This window comes from Taudactylus pleione, unplaced genomic scaffold (genome assembly GCF_031769625.1).
Source record: "Taudactylus pleione unplaced genomic scaffold, aTauple2 ptg000350l, whole genome shotgun sequence".
Classification (NCBI taxonomy): Eukaryota; Metazoa; Chordata; class Amphibia; order Anura; family Myobatrachidae; genus Taudactylus; species Taudactylus pleione.
The window spans coordinates 1,563,509-1,580,834 of record NW_028284751.1 but is presented as its reverse complement, the minus strand read 5'-3'; the positions used below and the strand labels follow the sequence as shown (position 1 = coordinate 1,580,834).

The 17,326-nt window shown below is 45.1% G+C and overlaps 1 protein-coding gene across 1 annotated transcript in view; it reads right to left on the bottom strand.

Moving 5' to 3' along the window:
• The window catches only part of PTGDR (prostaglandin D2 receptor), a 37,961-nt gene extending 22,132 nt beyond the window's left edge, over window positions 1–15,829 (bottom strand). Inside the window, exons 1-2 of the mRNA XM_088444134.1 lie at window positions 15,746–15,829; window positions 10,173–11,108 (exon numbers count right to left, since the gene is read on the bottom strand). Of these exons, the coding sequence (XP_088300260.1) occupies window positions 10,173–10,976 (804 nt within the window). The 5' untranslated portion in view covers window positions 10,977–11,108; window positions 15,746–15,829. The remainder of the gene's footprint in view (window positions 1–10,172; window positions 11,109–15,745) is intronic.
• Between the last annotated feature and the right edge of the window lie 1,497 nt (window positions 15,830–17,326).

The window sequence follows — 17,326 nt, the reverse complement described above, 5'->3', positions numbered from 1 at the left end:
ATTTCTATTGACCTCTAAACCTAACCAGCTCTAGTGCTTCTGCCTAGGTTGGCAGTGGCAAAATGGGCTTGCTGAGACGACAAAGACCATGGGTTCTACAACAATTTTCCATTACTAGCACTAGGCTTGACCAGCCTAGCCAAGTAGAATTATATAGTGGAGACACACAGTGTCGGTCCCCCCACCATGATTCCACCAACACTAGGTCACTTGGAACCAGGGCTGGTTTCCCTAGGGGAGTGAGGTCTACTCTCCTCTGTACCATCAGAGCTTTGGGTGTCGAAGTAATAAGTAAATAATTGTGTAAATAATATTGTTCTTTACAGGTGGACTACTGTCCCCAGCAAGGCTGCCAGGGCAGGAGAGCACTTGAAGAACCACAAGTGCCAGCATGCCTAGGCATCAAGGGCTTGCTGGCACTTGTAGTTAATCTGTAAAAAAATATTAAAATAAAAACACTCTCCCACATCCCTCATTTGCCCATTTTTTACTCACTCAGTCCAATTGGATAGGGCCTCTTTGGTCTATGCAGGGATTCAGGGTACTTGGTCAATAAAACCCACACAAGACATCGCTACTTGATCCCGCTGCTAATGACAGGTGCAGGCACTTGTAGACACTCTCCACAGGAATGAATAGGATTGCAGTGGTTGTTCAGAGTATGGGAACTAAACAACCAGAGCCCTGGGGGTACAGAGAATATCCCTAGTGCTATTGGCACTTTTTTTAGTGGGCCTCAGGCTCTTGGGGAAAAAAATCCATTATGGCGACTCGCCTAGGGCTGGTGTAATCATGGTGGTGGGACCACCACACTGCTGGTTTACTTCTATGGTTCCACTAGCACTGGCAGGCCAAGACTAGTGCTGGTAATGTCAAAATTGCGGGGAACCCACCCTCTTTGTGCCCTAAGTTTTCCAATACCAGCCTCGGCAGAAGTTCTAGTGCTGGCTATACTTAGAGGGGGGGACTCCATACATTCTATGGGGCCTATTCATCATCGAAGGCTGTATGGCCTCCGATGATGAAGTTTAGAACTCACTGAGAGGGATTCTTTAGTGTCCAACTCACAGCAGGGGAAGCGTCACACCGGAGCAATTCATCATTGAATTCATCATTGCTCAGAAAAGCAGTTGTCCCCGTGGAAAGTATCGCAGCTACATTTGTAGCTGTGTTACTTAGCTGCTGCCCGTCGTCCCAGCAACGCATGCGTGACCACGGGTCACACATGCGCAAAGCCGCCGGGAGGGAGTGAGGCAGCAGAGGGATCCTCTCGGATCCCTCTTCGCATCCCCGTATCTACTTCCCATTGGAAGGAGTGGAGATCCGAGAACAAGCGCCGTCTGAAGATGGCGCTTGTTCTCTGCAGCATACTCCAAAAACTTTCAGTTTTCGGAGTTTGCTGAATACCGGTGGGGTCCTATCGGACCCTTAATGATGAATGGCCCAGTAACTTAAAAATGCGTTCCCGCATGGTTACTGGGCCATTTATCGGTTGATGAATAGGCCCCTGTAGCTTTACATTACTCATTGAAAACAGATGGAGCACAGTGAGGTATCTGCTATCTCGCTGCCCTCAGGAGAGCTTATAGCACACTCCCCATTAAATCTGGCGAGTTATATGTTATTTTTTTGTAGAAATTGGGGAGTTGAGATTGATATAGTGGGCAGTTTCTGGCGGGTTTGCCCGTATTCTCATCCTATTACATACAACGACTTGAAAATAGCTGGAAACGTGCCGGAAACACGACAGATTTGCAAACTTGGACACTATTACAATGACCTCTATTTGTTTAGCATCCACTGTCCCCATGGTGGGAATGCATATATGACTAAATGCAGGTTATGATATGACAACTAATGTGTTCTGGAATGACGCATACGCACAGAAATACAGCAGCCAATGATACAGCAGCAGTATTGCCATAGGGACACTTATTAGAGGCTCAAGGTCTCCCTGCTCCAGAGTATCTAGGATGACTGGAGGTCATGGCCTGAAGCAGCTTATGTAGTTATCAGCACTGTATCAGCCATCCCAAAGAGACTGGTGCGTGACCTGTACATGGAGCCTGAGTATCACTGCGGATCTTCTACTTCCCCTCTTTCCACTATAAATTGCAACAAGGGAACCTATTTCTCATATGACACAAGGAACGGAAGAGTTATGTTGTGTGGGGACATTAAATTAAAAATAGGCATTACTAAATCTTAAGTGTGAATATAATCTACAGTAACTGTCATGCAGAGAGCGTGAAAACACTTTTCTTCATATTATTTATTTATTACCAGTTATTTATATAGCACACACATATTCCGCAGCGCTTTACAGAGAATATCTTACCATTCGTATCTGTCCCTGCCCCAATCTATAATCCCTATGATATGCACACACACACTATGGTCAATTTTTTTTTTTTTTGGTGGGGAGCCAATTAACCTACCAGTATATTTTTTGGAGTGTGGGAGGAAACCGGAGCACCCGGAGGAAACCCACGCAAGCACAGGGAGAATATACAAACTCTGCACAGTTAGGGCCATGGCGGGAATCGAACCCATGACCTCATTGCTGTGAGGCAGTAACGCTAACCATTACACCGTCTGTGCTGCCCGTATTGCACAAGACGTTTTGAAACTAGTGTATATAAACCAGCAATGGTACTATAATATACCATAATATGTTTACGGTAAATGAGGGCATATTAATGAATTAATGATTGAAGCACATCCATGCTGGGACTTGTAGTCCCACACGTTTGTAATATAATTTGTGCATCTATCATTAACACAGTCCCCACAAGTGGAGGATGGTGATCACAGGCAGTGGGAGAGAATACAATGGGTTGGGAACTGGCTCATTAGTTTGTGCTCAGAGGAGGAGGTTTGTTCAGCCAAAGAAGAGGATACATTTAGAGTAAAGGACTTTACTTACCCTGCACCGAAATCTGAGTAAACCCAGGCAGCAAGCACCTGTCAATCTCCAGCATGGTGCAGAGCCCACTTGTATCTATGCAATTCAAAGATGGAGTGGCAGCATGGAAAGCCTGGCAGATGACTAGGATGCAATGGCCAACGCTCTGGTGAGCTGCTTTCTATCCCCTTATCCCCGGCTCCATCACCTCCCTCTTTCTACTGGGCCCGACACCCGCTTACAGAGCCGGCTACCAAACCCACTACCTCGCTTGGGATTTACATTACAGGCCCTCACAAGCCAGTAGTGCAAGACAACCTGCCACACCCCCACTGCCATGCATCACCAGTCCCACTCCCACACTATGTGATAGGGGTGTCCATCAAGGGTCCATCGGTGGTTACCATCAATCACACACATACCATCTATGGTGAACCATTAATGGTTTACACCCCTCAATAGCCGAGGGGAACGGGGGCAGCGGTCCAATAAAAAATGGGGTGGGTGGAAAAAAAAATTCAGCTCCTACTAGTACATCGATGGCAAAGAACCATTGTCTCTCTATCATCGATGGTAAAACTATTCTACATCGGCCATAAACCATCAATGATTTTGAATCATTGATGTTCGATGGCCATCCGTACTATGTGACATGCAGCATAAATCCTGTACCCCAGGTTCGTCATCTCAGTGAATTGAAAAGTAACAGGCCTTCAGTAACACTACTGAATGGAGCAGGCCATCAGTGGGGAACCTTCTCTGGGTCCGGCACTGGCGGGTCCCCAATGGTGTGTTTACATAGGCAACTGGCATAGGGCTGCTAAGAGGAGGTGGGTACTGATTACTCAGGTCAGTGCCTGTTTGAAGGGCTGGGCAGGGACCTCGGCCTGATGCTGATGAGGACAAATGTCCCCCAGCCACTACTACGAAATTATACTAATGCTGCAGCCAGAATTCTTGCTCAGAATGTCCGGTGTAATTTGGCCACCGGGGTAAGAGATAGGGGTGGCCATCGTCCATCGTTGATTCAAAATCATCGATGGTTTATGGATGATGTCGAATGCTTTTGACATCGATGGGGGAGAACCAGATGGTTTCCTTCCATCGATGTCTAAGCATAACCGAACGTTTTATTTTTTAGAAGGTGCCGTGACACATAGCATAGCTCCGTCCCCAGGTTCCGATTGGCCTAAGGGCCAAGGGCCCTAAGGGGGGGGGGGGGTGTTAGGTCTAGGGTGCGGGGAGGAGGAGGTTAGATTTTAGGCACTAGGGGGGCTTTAGGTTCAGGGAGGTAGGGTTAGGGTAGAGAGAGGATGGGTTAGGATACCTTCCGAAAGGTGTCAGTATCCTGACCCTGTCGGGATTCCGGGAACCTGAGCACCAGCATCCGGTACCAATCCCATGTATGTATATAGAAAACAAGTGCCATATCGGTTCTACGGTGGAAGCTCTTACATCACCAATATAAATACTATTATGTGTCGGTATGACATTTGTTATCTTAAAATAACACATTGCAGCCTAATTCTCCCATAACTGCCAAGGTATTTACACGCTAACAGTGGTTAGAATAATTTCATGTGATCCAAGGGGCACAGGGGGAAACCTAATGTAACAAGCAGAGAAAGCAGCTCTAATTTCCATGGATGTCAGGCATAGAATTTCCCCCGATCAGAGCAGGCTGGGCTTTGCGTGATGTCATGTTCTGCGTCACATATATGTCCTAATTACCTAGACTTGCCTAATATTCAGTATTTAGGTAAACTGCAAATCTGATTAGCATGATTAATATAACGAAGCAAGAAAAGAAAGATTAGTAAAAACAATAACCCAATAACCTCCCCTATATACAGCTCACACAAAACTTACATGTGTTGTTTTTCTATTTTCGCATAACCCCCTGACCCCAGCCCAACATTGCTGTGTGGCTGGACCAATATACGATATGTAGCGCTTATCCTCAAATGCCTATTTCTCTATAGAGTGTTAGCTTGCGAGCAGGGCCCTCTTACCTCTTTGTCGGTCTGTTATTACCCAGTCTCGTTTTATTACTGTTCTGTTCCCAGTTGCAAAGTGCAACGGAAAATGCTGGCGCTATAAGTAACTGGTAATTAATAATAAATCAGCGATCACTTACTCTTCACATGAAGCCTTATTACCAGGCAGAGATTACATGTCTCAAACACAAATGGAAGCTGCAGTATTAAAGCTGCAATCCCAAGTGGGATGAAAAATTACTCTTCTTCCGAAAACTTGTGGGAAGATGCAGAACGAGTGAGGATGTGACCCCTGCCCCTCCCCAGTCACCCACATCCCAGGGGTGCTGGAAAGTTCCCCAGCCGTGTTTACTGATTGTTTTTATGTAATACACATACCAGACAGGATCCAAACCCCTACAAGCTAAGGGTCTGGTCCACAGTATAACAGGGTACCTCATGCTGTGGCTTACATTGTTATACTGGGTCTAGCTTTTAGCTGGTTCCACTTGATACAGTGATCCACAATACTAGTCCTGTCTTATGCTGGGTACATACTATTAGATATAACATTTGATGAATGATTCCCACTACGGCCCTAACTGTGTGGAGTTTGTATGTTCTCCCTGTGCTTGTGTGGGTTTCCTCTGGGCGCTCCGGTTTCCTCCCACACTCCAAATATATACTGTTAGGTTAATTGGCTCCCATCAAGAAATTAACCCTAGTGTGTAATGTGTGTGAGCATGTGATAGGGAACATAGGGCCTGATTCAGAGGCGCTTGCAAAAAGCGAGCGCTCGCTCTGAATCAGGGTGGGTGCTGGTTTTTTTAGGAGTGGCCTCCTGGCCACTCGCATAGCTGTAGGTGACCACCCATGATGATGGTCGCACGGGTTAAGACCATCGTGACCATCGGGCTTGCGACGAGACCCTTGTGGTAGGGTCTCGTGGCTGTAAGCCCCAGAAAGCTTCTGACTCAAATAGAGCCGAAAGCTCTCCCACTGACATCACTGGTGATGTCAGTGGGGCCACCCACAAACGGCAGGCGTTCGCCACCCCCCCCGCCACGCCTACAAAATGGCGCGAGCTGTCGATCACATCGACAGCCGCCCCTTTTGTAGTGAGTCCCGGAGCGAGTGCTTTTTGCGCTCGTTCCAGGGCTCACGCATGCGCAGTTGACCCTGTTGCCACCATTGACCCTGTTGCGAGCGTTCAGCGCTTGTGACCGGGTCTGAATCAGGCCCATAGAGTGTAAGCTCCACTGGGACAGGGACTGATGTGAATGGCCAAAAACATTCTCTGTAAAGCGCTGCGGAATATGTGCGCTCTATATAAATAACTGGTAATAAATAAATAAATCCAATAGAATGACAAACATTACATTGGTAGCGGATTGGCGTGAGTGTACACCCGATACATCTGTGAAGGACATCATTCATAGACATTTCAGGTTGGCACTGCCGATGCTGTGCGCATGTGTGTACGGGCGACTCGTACAGTGGCTGCAGGAGCCGCCAACACTGACATCATTACTGGGCGCCCATATGTGATGTTTGGCCAGACATATCGAGCTGCCGATTGGTAAGTGTGTATAGCTTACCAAATCGTTCGATCGCTCAGACGGCATCACGTCCGGTGGGCAGCAATGCCTTTTAAGTGTGTACTCAGCTTTAGTAGGAACCTGCTTAGGCAAGCACTGCTGGTGGATTTAGACCAAGGGGAACATGTTGCAGTTTTTATTAACCAATTAGAGAGTTTTCCCATTGATTTCAGTGGTGTTTCCCTCACAACATAACATCTGGCGATAGGAAACGGTTCCACATTTTGCCAATATCACTTTTGTGAGTTTGGGTATAAATTCTCCTCATAAAACTCTCAATATAACAGTGCCACTCACTAGCCGAATTGTCATGAGAATAGCAGAAATTAAAAAAAATAGAATTTGGAAACAATTATTTAGTACATATGCTAGACTCAGTGTACTTTAAAATATAAGGTAGGGTAGCATCACTAATAAAATCCCATAGTAAAAATGATATTTTAGTATTTGCAAACAGGAAGACATAAAAAAAAATACTTTAGAGGACATTGGGGACACTAAGGGTAATTCACTAATGTGCAAAAACACCCCCGCACAATATATTACCGCTTGCACAAATGCCACATTTTGTCCATATCGCATACATATCTGTAGGGGCACATCAACATTCTGGGTTTTAAAACCACGCCCTTTAATCAGTATGTACTTACAGTGGAGGTGCACATGGTGAAAAGAGTAATAAAAGTAATTTTAGAGTCCAGCATTCTGGTACAATTACTGATCCAACAGGTAGTTAATGACCACACACAGAAATACATACACTAACTGACCTCACAAGCAAAGCCAGAGACGATAGTGGGTACCACCAGGGCCGGTGCTAGACTTCTAGGCACCCTAGGCAAAACTCTTGCGTGCATCCCTCCCCCCCCACCTCGGTACTCATTTAGCTCCTCAGATGAAAATGACTTTGCACAGGTGGAGTGGCGGATGAGTTTTGTGTTAAAAAAATAAATAAATATATATATATAATATATATATATATATATATAAAACGCAAAACTTATCCGCCACTTCACCTGTCATTTTCACCTGAGGGGCTAAATTAGTACGAAGAGGGAGGCGCAGGCAGAAGTATGTATATATACACACACATATATACATACATACATACACACACGCACAGTATCAGGGGTGTAACTAGAACTTTTTGGGCCCCATAGCAACATTTTTAAGGGTCCCTCCCTAACTTAGGTCTTACACAATGCCCACAGTAGTAGTTCCCATAAAACACTAAATGCCCACTTGTAATGGTGCCCCTTATGCAATGCCCACTGTAATGGTGCCCCTAACGCAGTGCCCCCAGCAGTAATAATGCCCCTAAAAGTAATGCCCCCTGTAGTAGTGCCCCCAGTAGTAATGCCCCCTGCAGTGCCCCCAGTAGTAAAGGCCCCTGTAGTGCCCCCAGTAGTAAGGCCCCTGTAGTAAGGCCCCTGTAGTGCCCCCATATGATGCCCCAAGTAGTAACACCCCTGTAGTGCCCCCAATAGTAAGGCCCCTATAGTGCCCCCATATGATGCCCCCAGTAGTAAGGCCCCTGTAGTGCCCCCAGTCGTAAGGCCCCTGCAGTGCCCCCATATGATGCCCCCAGTAGTAAGGCCCCTGTAGTGCCCCCATATGATGCCCTCAGTAGTAAGGCCCCTGTAGTGCCCCCAATAGTAAGGCCCCTGTAGTGCCCCTAGTAGTGTGGCCCCTGTAATGCCCCCTTTAGTGCCCCCAGTAGTGCAGCCCCTGTAATGCCCCCTGTAGTGCCCCCAGTAATGCGGCCCCTGTAATAAGCCCCCCCGCGCACACATACATACACACATAAGAAAAAAAAACAATACTTACCTTAAACACCGCTCCAGTGCTTGCTGCCGTGCGCCCGCTCCTTGGAACTATGGGAGTGACGTCATGACATCACTCCCATAGTGCACTTTGGGACCCGGAAGACGGAGCTCAGGAGTGAGCTCCGTCCTCTGGCGTCGGGGAGCGGGGGAGTGGGGGGGGGGAGGTAGAGGTAGAGGTAAAGAAGGAGCCGGGTGCCCGCTGGTAACACAATCTCAGCAGGCACCCGGCAAATGGGGGGGTGATCGGAGGGCCGGGTGCCCTCTAGTGACCGGCGCCCCTAGGAAGCTGCCTAAGCTTGCCTAGTGGAAGTGAAGGCCCTGGGTACCACAGCCAGAGCACTCTGGGCCTTATTCTGAGCCGCTCGCAAAAAGCGAGCATTCGCTCTGAATCAGGGCAGCCGCTTTTTTTTTTTAAACCGCCCTCCTGGCCGCTCGCATAGCTGTGAGTGACCACCCACAGCTTTTGAGAGCGGCCAGGTGATGGTCGCGATGGTCACGACCATCGGGGTTGCGACGAGACCTTTGTGGTAGGGTCTCATTCCCGCAAGCCCCAGTGAGCTTCTGGCTCTAATAATAGTGATTTCGAGTGATTTCTCGCTCGCTCCGGAGCTCGCGCGTGCGCACTGCCCGGCCATCGACCCGCTTCAATACAATTCACTCACTTAAACTTCATTTGTCTACTAAAGTGCTGCTTACTGGAACCGTATTTATGTCTTAACTTAACTCACTCACTCATTAAATGGAGGGAAAGTCAGAGGCTTTATAAAGTGTTACTTCTGCTTGTTTGAGTATTTGTACCACATGGGTATATCGCTACATACTGTATATAAATGTGCTTATCCGCACCAACTGTAAAACGCAAACACATCTATGCAAAATTAGACATGTGATGTCACTAAAGAGGCGCTTGCACGTTCGTAAATAATCCTTACTGGGAATCTTTTGTTTTGTTTTTTTCAGTTTTTGTTTTGTTTTGTTTTTTTTCAGTATATTACATTTATGTTATTTTTTTTCTTTTACCACACAACATGTCTCTGACCTCATACTGTTTACTCTCTACTGTAGAACATCTGAAACCAATTTGTTACATAAAAGGGTTTTCCACTTTCAGATGACTGTGTATCGCTCTGTATATACCACAGTGCAACTTTTACTATCTTTCTAGCTTCTTTCTGTGCTTTTGAGCCATGACTACATATCGTCAAGTTGATTTATCTCTTTTTATTCAACAGTCTGACTGCCATCTCTGCACTGGGTACAATTATAGCCACAAGGTGGGTTTGTTTTGTGTCCCAGGACAACGACTAATAAACACCATGTGACATAAAGGTATAGCTGAAAGGCACAGAAACATGTTAGCTTAACTTCATTAAGATAGTAAAAGTTGATAGAAGACACATAAGTCTATGAAAGAAAGTAATCTGAATGTTAATAACGCTTATTGTATGTTTTCGCTCCATTACATTTGGTTGATATTTACCTTATTGCCTTTTTTATATATATATATATATATATATATATATATATATAATATATAAAATATTTATATATATAAAAATATATATAATTCTATTGAAACAAACTAAATTATTTTCGAAACTATACTGTATATTGCTTGACTCCGCTGAATAAATGGCTTTGCACTTTTTAAAAATAAAAAAAAAAAGAGAAATTTTTTTATTATTACGTGAAAATGTAAAAGTGAGTATCTAGTGGGGAGAACCAATATATGAAAAAAAAAGCTAAATTATATTCTATATCAAAGAAATAATATAAAACACCTTTCATGGCACAAGCTGTATTTTACAATAAAAAAGTAGCAGACCTGAAAATAGCAGAGGGTTCGGTAAGTGGAGTGAATACGTACAGTTAAAGGAAATGAGCACACCGCAAAAATGAATGTCATAACCGCAAGGAGGATTAGGTGATCTAGTTCCTCCATCCTGGCTTGCTTGGCACATTCTACCTTGGAACCGGCTTTAGGACCAACAACACTCCGCTGGTTTTGAATTTGGTACATCTTATAAAGGCGTCTCATGATAGCCACGTTGCATATAATGATGGCTATTACAAATATTCCCATGACCGTGCCATATAGTACAGAATAAGCCAAGACATCAGGCTTCCAGTCCTCCGTAGTCATTTGAATAAAGCACCAGGTTCCAGGACAGTACTGTTGAAATTTCCCGATGCCCATGAAAGGCATAGAACAGAAGCCGGCGCTGAAGACATAGACACCAAGAGGTACCAACAAACCAATTCTCTTGGTGATGTAGTTGCAGTAGAAGAACGGGTGCGCAAGAGCGATCCAGCAGTCTAGTGCCATAGCAAAGAGAATAAGCATCGGTGCCAAGCCAAAGAAAATCATGATGAAGCCGAAAATATTACACAGGTTTCGATTTTCAGCCATGTGCACCAGGGTCTGATTTTTGGAATAAGCAGCCAGTACCATTGGGCTCAGCAGACATTTCCCCAGCAGATTGGTGACTGTCAGGCCAGTAACAAAAATGTAAAAAATTGAGGTTTTGTTCTTGACACGTAACTTGTGTTGCCATAGGATGTAGATTGCAATGATATTTCCTAGGAGACCGGTAGAAAACAGCAATGAGCTGGGTATGACAGAGTAATCACCTTGAATGGCTCTGCTATTAGAGCATGGATAAAACTCCATGGGAACATTCAACTGTACAACTGTCCAACGACCAAGGAGAGGTTCATGCCAGTGTCTGTTAGTTCTGTGCGGCTCATCTGTCTGAAACTTGCTTTTCTCTGCGACTGCAAATGATTCGAGCTCCTTGGATGTCTGAAGGAGGTGGGGAGAAGCAATTGACATGTAAATTAATAATAAGAAAAAAAAAAACCCTTCAGCAAGGCGTATCCTACACAGCTGTAACTCTGGAATAAGGCCAAAAAAGTGAAGTTGGCAAAGAGGAAGTGTTGTAAATATAATAAAAAAACATGCTATTGTATAAACTTTCTACAGCTCTTTTTAGACGACTTGACTTGTATATAATAAATATTCAGTAATAAATAATTATAATAATATAATAAAAATGTAAAAATAATTTATGGTAGATGAAAAATAAAAAAAAGTGTATATATGCACTAGTCCCTTTCTCTCTCTTTTTTACTTTTGATTCTTTTCTTATGCCACCCTGCGGGCACCACTGTGCTCAGAGACATTGTTTAGCAACGTGCACTCGGTGCCATCGCTCTTCTGCCATTCAGTACAGATTGCTACGCAGACTGCCTTTTGGACTTTGCTTTTGTTGTGCGGCCCTGACGTTGGATTATTTACCGCCCTTTGCCTTGCCCGCTACTTGCCTTAACCTCAGGTTTTTTTTTACTGGACTTTGCCTTGCCCACTACCTCCATTGACCTCAGAATGTTTGCTAGATTTTGTCTTGTTTGCTGAATGCCGTGACCTTGAAATTTTTTTATGGACTATTGTAAGCTCCACTGGGGCAGGGACTGATGTTAATTTTTTCTTCTTTTTTGCCCTAGCAAAAAAAATTTTTTGAGACTGATGTGAATAGCCAAAACATTCTCTGTAGACATCTTTTTAGATAACTTGATTGTTATTCAGGTGTATATAATAAAAATGCAATAATAAATATGTATAATAATATAATAAAAATTTAAAAATAATATCTGGTAGATAAAAAAAAAAAAAAAAAAGTTGATTCGGCCTACCAGCCAACGGGCTATGGACAAATATTTTTCCCAAAACTTCCTCGTCCTCATCCTCTGACATATCTCCCACAGTCACTATGGGCAAGTCAAGCAAGAATTCAGGTAAAAATGCTCCCTCCCCATCCCCTCAAGAGCCACAGGACATTCTTGATGCCCCTGGCTCCTCTGTCTCAGGTGCTCTCCTCTTCTCCTCTTTACCTATGCTCGAAATGGCTGAGACCATTTCCAAAGTGCTAATGCCCCAGTTTGATAAAAGGTTAGAGAGCACCGAAATGAAGATAGAGTCGGCTCTGACTAGCATTGATGCACATGCTGCTCGCTTAACCACACTGGAGACGAGGGTTAGTGACGTGGGAAACAGAGTCCAAAACATTCAAGATGATACGTCCTCCCATTCCTCCATCATTCAATCTCTCATGGAGAAAGTTGATGATTTGGAAAACTGTCACCGTAGAAACAATCTGCAGTTCATTGGAATCCCTGAGTCCTTCAAGGGTCCACAACTTCTTGCCAAAGATTTGCCCCTAGTCTTAGACATAGCTGACGCATTGGCATAGGCAAACGCAGGGGGGGTTTCCGTCTGGAAACCCCCCTCCCCAGCCCACACTATGACCACAATAGAAATAGTAATATGATAGATTGTTACTAGTGCTGTATGTTCTTCTCAGTATCACAATGAAATAATTAGCACCACCTGTGGATCTTTTAACATGTATCAGCCAGTAATAAATAACCTGTGCACCAACTAGAAGATCTGGAAAACATGCACTGTTAGAGATGCACTACTATAGAGCCCAATATGTACATATATGTCCAGGGCAGTGCTAGGTTCTGTTGCTGCTCCTCCAGGCTCCCGGGCTTGCTCCAATAGTCTGGAATGGTGCCCACATCTAAAATAAATACGTTCAGCTCAGGCAGGATGGTGCTACTGCAGCATCTAATGGCTTACTGTGATAGCTGGTCCTGTATATGGTGGAATTATGACACACAATACACTATGTATGACGCTTATTAAACCTGGTTAAGTACTAATTCTGCCCTCTTCATTGACAGGCCACACTCGCTCTAAACTTAAGCATTTGGAAACCCCCTTCTGGAAATCGTGCGTTTGCCACTGATTGGGCACCCCCCAAATTGAGAGAGCCCATCGCCTGGGCCCAGAACGTCAGGGAGACAATAACAGGTCTCACCCTGTTATAGTAAAATTTTTAGACTATCGGGCCAAAGAACAAATTTTAACTGCTTACAGCAGATCTAATCCTTTCAAATTACTATGGCGACAACACCTCATCAGTAGGGTAAAACTAACCTGTCTCACAACGGTCTAATCCCAGCTCACGTTCCCTATTAGTGGGTGAACAATCCAACGCTTGGTGAATTCTGCTTCACAATGATAGGAAGAGCCGACATCGAAGCCGACAATCCCACAAAATTATGATTTTTAAGGATTTCTCTGTGTTGGTTGCCCAAAAATGCAAAGCCTTTTCTGAAGTTTGTAATTACCTCCACTCCCACAACCATAGATTTACCCTTTTATATCTGGCAAAAATATTTAAGGATGGCCCAATAATAGTTTTTGATGATCCTGCACAAGCGAAACGCCATATTCTCCCCAGGCCCGCTGAGAGCCGCGGCGGGCCCGGGTAATAGGGGGCGTGGCCTAATCACGGGAGGCGTGGCCACGCCCCCTTCCCAGAAAAAAAAAGATTTGCCACGAAGCGGCGCTGCGCGCTGGGGAGGGGGAGCGCTCTGGCCCCCCTCAGCCCTGCTCAAAGCCAGGGGGATCGCTCCCCCGCACAGGCATAGGAGACTGCTGTGGCTGCTCCTCAGCAGCCACGAGCAGTCTCCACTGCAGCTCAGCACACGCTGTGTGCTGGGCTGCTGTGAGGGAGGGAGGGGGAGCGGCGCCGGACCCGAGCCCCCGCTGGGCCCCGGAAATCTGTACCCACTCCCCCCCTCTCGGCGCCCCTGATTCTCCCCCCTCATTCACCTCCTCGGTCACCTCCGCCACCTTGAATATCACCAGTCCTCCTTTGATGGGTTTTAATTCCTACATTAATATGATGTGGTGTTTAACCTAGACATGTTCACTTACATCTGATTAGAGCCGAGATAATTTTGCTTTTAGTTATTTTGATCTGGGAGCTACTGATATATTTACACCTTATTATTACGTTTTTTATCTTGTTACATGTTTGACAGGGCGAGTATACTCCACACAGTTTTCTTTAGTTAGGTTTACTTTATCCCAGTAATATAATTGGGTTACATAGTAATATCTGTTTACATTTCTGATACTCCTAGCTATTAGGATACTCAAATTATGTTATTTTTGTTTTATTGGTTGTTTACTTGGTTATGTGCCGCCTACCCCAGGCGACACCTGTCCCCTTTTTTTGTTGGAAGGAAAATTGAAAATTGGAGTTTTGTGAAGCAAAGCACTGTATATTTTTTTACTGTATCTTTTTATTGTATTTTTCTAACATGTATTTCAACATTTGTTTTGTTATTTGTCTGGCGATCACCTGCGTGTTCATATTCATTTTATTCCTTTTTTTTTTTCCTCCTCTCACTGGGCACTATTCTCTGGAGGGCATTGCTCAACATTTCCTTAGATGGCACTGAGGGATAGCATACCCATACCTGTTGTGGATCCGTCCTCCTTCCATAGTCTGCTTAGGTTAAGCATGGTCTTGTGGAACGTTGGGGATCTAAACTCACCCATAAAACGCAGACGGGTGATCACTCATTTTAAGAAGTTGCATCCAACATAATGTTCTTGCAGGAGACCCCCATGGCGCACGGGACATGAGGCTACCCTTCATGCCCCTTGGCTAGATTCATGCATTGCAGCTCCATACCAAACTAAATCCAGGTGTGTTGCCACTCTGTTCAAACGGGGTCTACCATTTACTATTTTAAATCAGGTTGTGGATAGGCACGGCAGATTTCTTGTGCTGGATGTTGAAATTCTGCATTCTCGGTTTGGAATGGTTAATATCTATGTTCCGGGAAAATTACGCTTTAATCATAGGTGGAGATTTCAATACAGTGTTAGATCCCCCAATTGATAAGGCCGCTCCAACATCTAGACCGGCCTCTACCATGAGGCGGGCACTCCCATCTCTACTGACCGCGTTACACCTCTCAGATCCATGGCATCTATTAAATCCCAATAATCGCTCCTATACACCTCTTTCAGCAGCACACGGCTCCTTGTCCTGCATAGACTACCTTTTATTGTCTGATGTCCTAATGTCTCGTCTCCATAGTGCCCATGTGGTACCCCCAATCCTTGCAGCACCACTTATAATACCCCTGTATTACATAAAAAGTGTATATATGCTTTACTGTATACTGTACTGTATGTAATGGTGTTATTATAAAATGCACACTGTATTATGCTCTGTATGCCCCCGGGGACTGTGGTCTCTCCTCCTGGCCTAGACTGATGGTTATGGTGGGGGCACAAGGCAGGGACTCCCTCACTGGACCTTAGAGGGGAGCCCTGCATGATCGCACGGCAGTGGCCAGCTGCTATTGAAAATACAGAGCAGCGAAACACGCGAGCCCGGCGGGAAGGGAGCCGGTACGCGCAAGAGGTCCCGGATAGAGGTCCTGAGGCAGCGGTGAGCGACGCAGGGTCTGCGCACTCACCTGGGAGTCCTGTGGAGACAATTGGCAGGAGCCGCTGGGAGAGAGTTCTGCGGCAACAGAAACAGGAGATGGACCTGTGCAGGGGCTTACATGAGGGACGGCAGAGTTGAGCCTGAGGCGATCATCGGCCCCTGGAGGTGTCAGGCAGCGGCAGCCTATCCGGATACTGTGTGCTCTGGCCAGGAGTGACGTCGGAGGCGGGCAGAGAGGCGGAGCTGACTGGCTGGAAGTGGCGGTGATTGCCCTAAGCAGAGAGACTGTCCTGTCGCTTGAATACTGGACAGGTCTGTAAATAAACCGACATCATCCAGCGTTACTACAGTACATCCCTCATCAGCTGTCAGTTTTATAGACTAACAGGGGTATTCAATATGAAATGTAAACTTCGCCGTCTATGCGGGTCGAAGTTTTCACCGCACATTGGAGCTTTTGCCGGCGAAAAAGTATCGCGCGCGCCCCCGATTATACCCATATTCAATATGAAATCGTCGAAAACGGCACCCGGCGAATGTGAAATCAGCGAAAACTTCGCTGATTTTTGGGGAAATGACCCAAGTACCCCCAAAAAGATGCTGTGACATGGGGGATCACTCTGGATACCCCCGATTAGCCCTGCTGAAGGTTTTTGGGGTCTTTAAACAGCCTCAATAGCTGCTATTTTGGGGATTTGGGAAGGTGCTGAAGAATAGTATTTAGAAGTTTTTTTGCAGAAAATAAGTAGTCACAGTAAATTTGGGGTACTTGAAAGTGGGGGTGAGCATATTTAAAAGTTGCTAAAGTGAAGTTTTAAAAAACATGAAAAATCCACCTGCCGCAAACACCTGCAATGATAAAAACACCTGGGGTATACTTTGGGACCCCCCTAGATTGTAGTTCGCTAGTTTTTAACTTTGTACCCCCCATTTTTTTTTTTCGCCCCCAAAATGAAAGTGCTTTTTTGGGGTCTTCTGAGGATTTTTTTTTTACATTTTTTAACACAGTTTACCTCTGGGGACTGTCTGAAGGTTGCAGGGTGGTTTCCGAAATGTTGCACCCCAAAACCCCAATTCTGCACTTTTTTTCGTCACCATTCCTTGGTGATACTTTTTTCGCAGGGTCGGATGTAATATACTTTTCGCACCGGCGAAAAGTTTTCAAATTCAATACGGTGTCAAAGTAAAAGCGACTAAACTTACGTCATCTGAGCGAAAACCTCGCAGAAACGGCGTTTTCGCTCCATATTGAATACCCCTGTAAATCGCTGCCTCTTCAAGATATGTAGTGACTCTTGCAGCATTGTAGTAGTTATAGTCAGGTGAGTTATTGCAGTACGCAGCTGACAGTTATCAGGCTCAGACGTTACCCTCACATAGTCACAGACTGCTGTTAATCCATTGCAAGTATAGAAAGCATTTGTAACAAAGGGAAAAGGGACGGGAGGATTTGTCGCACAGGCAAGGATGAACAATTGTTAATGTAATTAACGGTTAAACAGTACCTATATGTACAAATGTTTGCACATATACACGAGAACCACTAATTTCATCTATTTATACTGCAAATTAAGCGAATCAAATAAAGGAGAAGTGGCGGTGCTCACTAGAGTCATGTAGTAGTCAATTAAAAAGGAAACAGAAAAAGAAACTCTGTTGTGCGAGCACTCTTATGTATGATTATTGAAGACAGGACGTA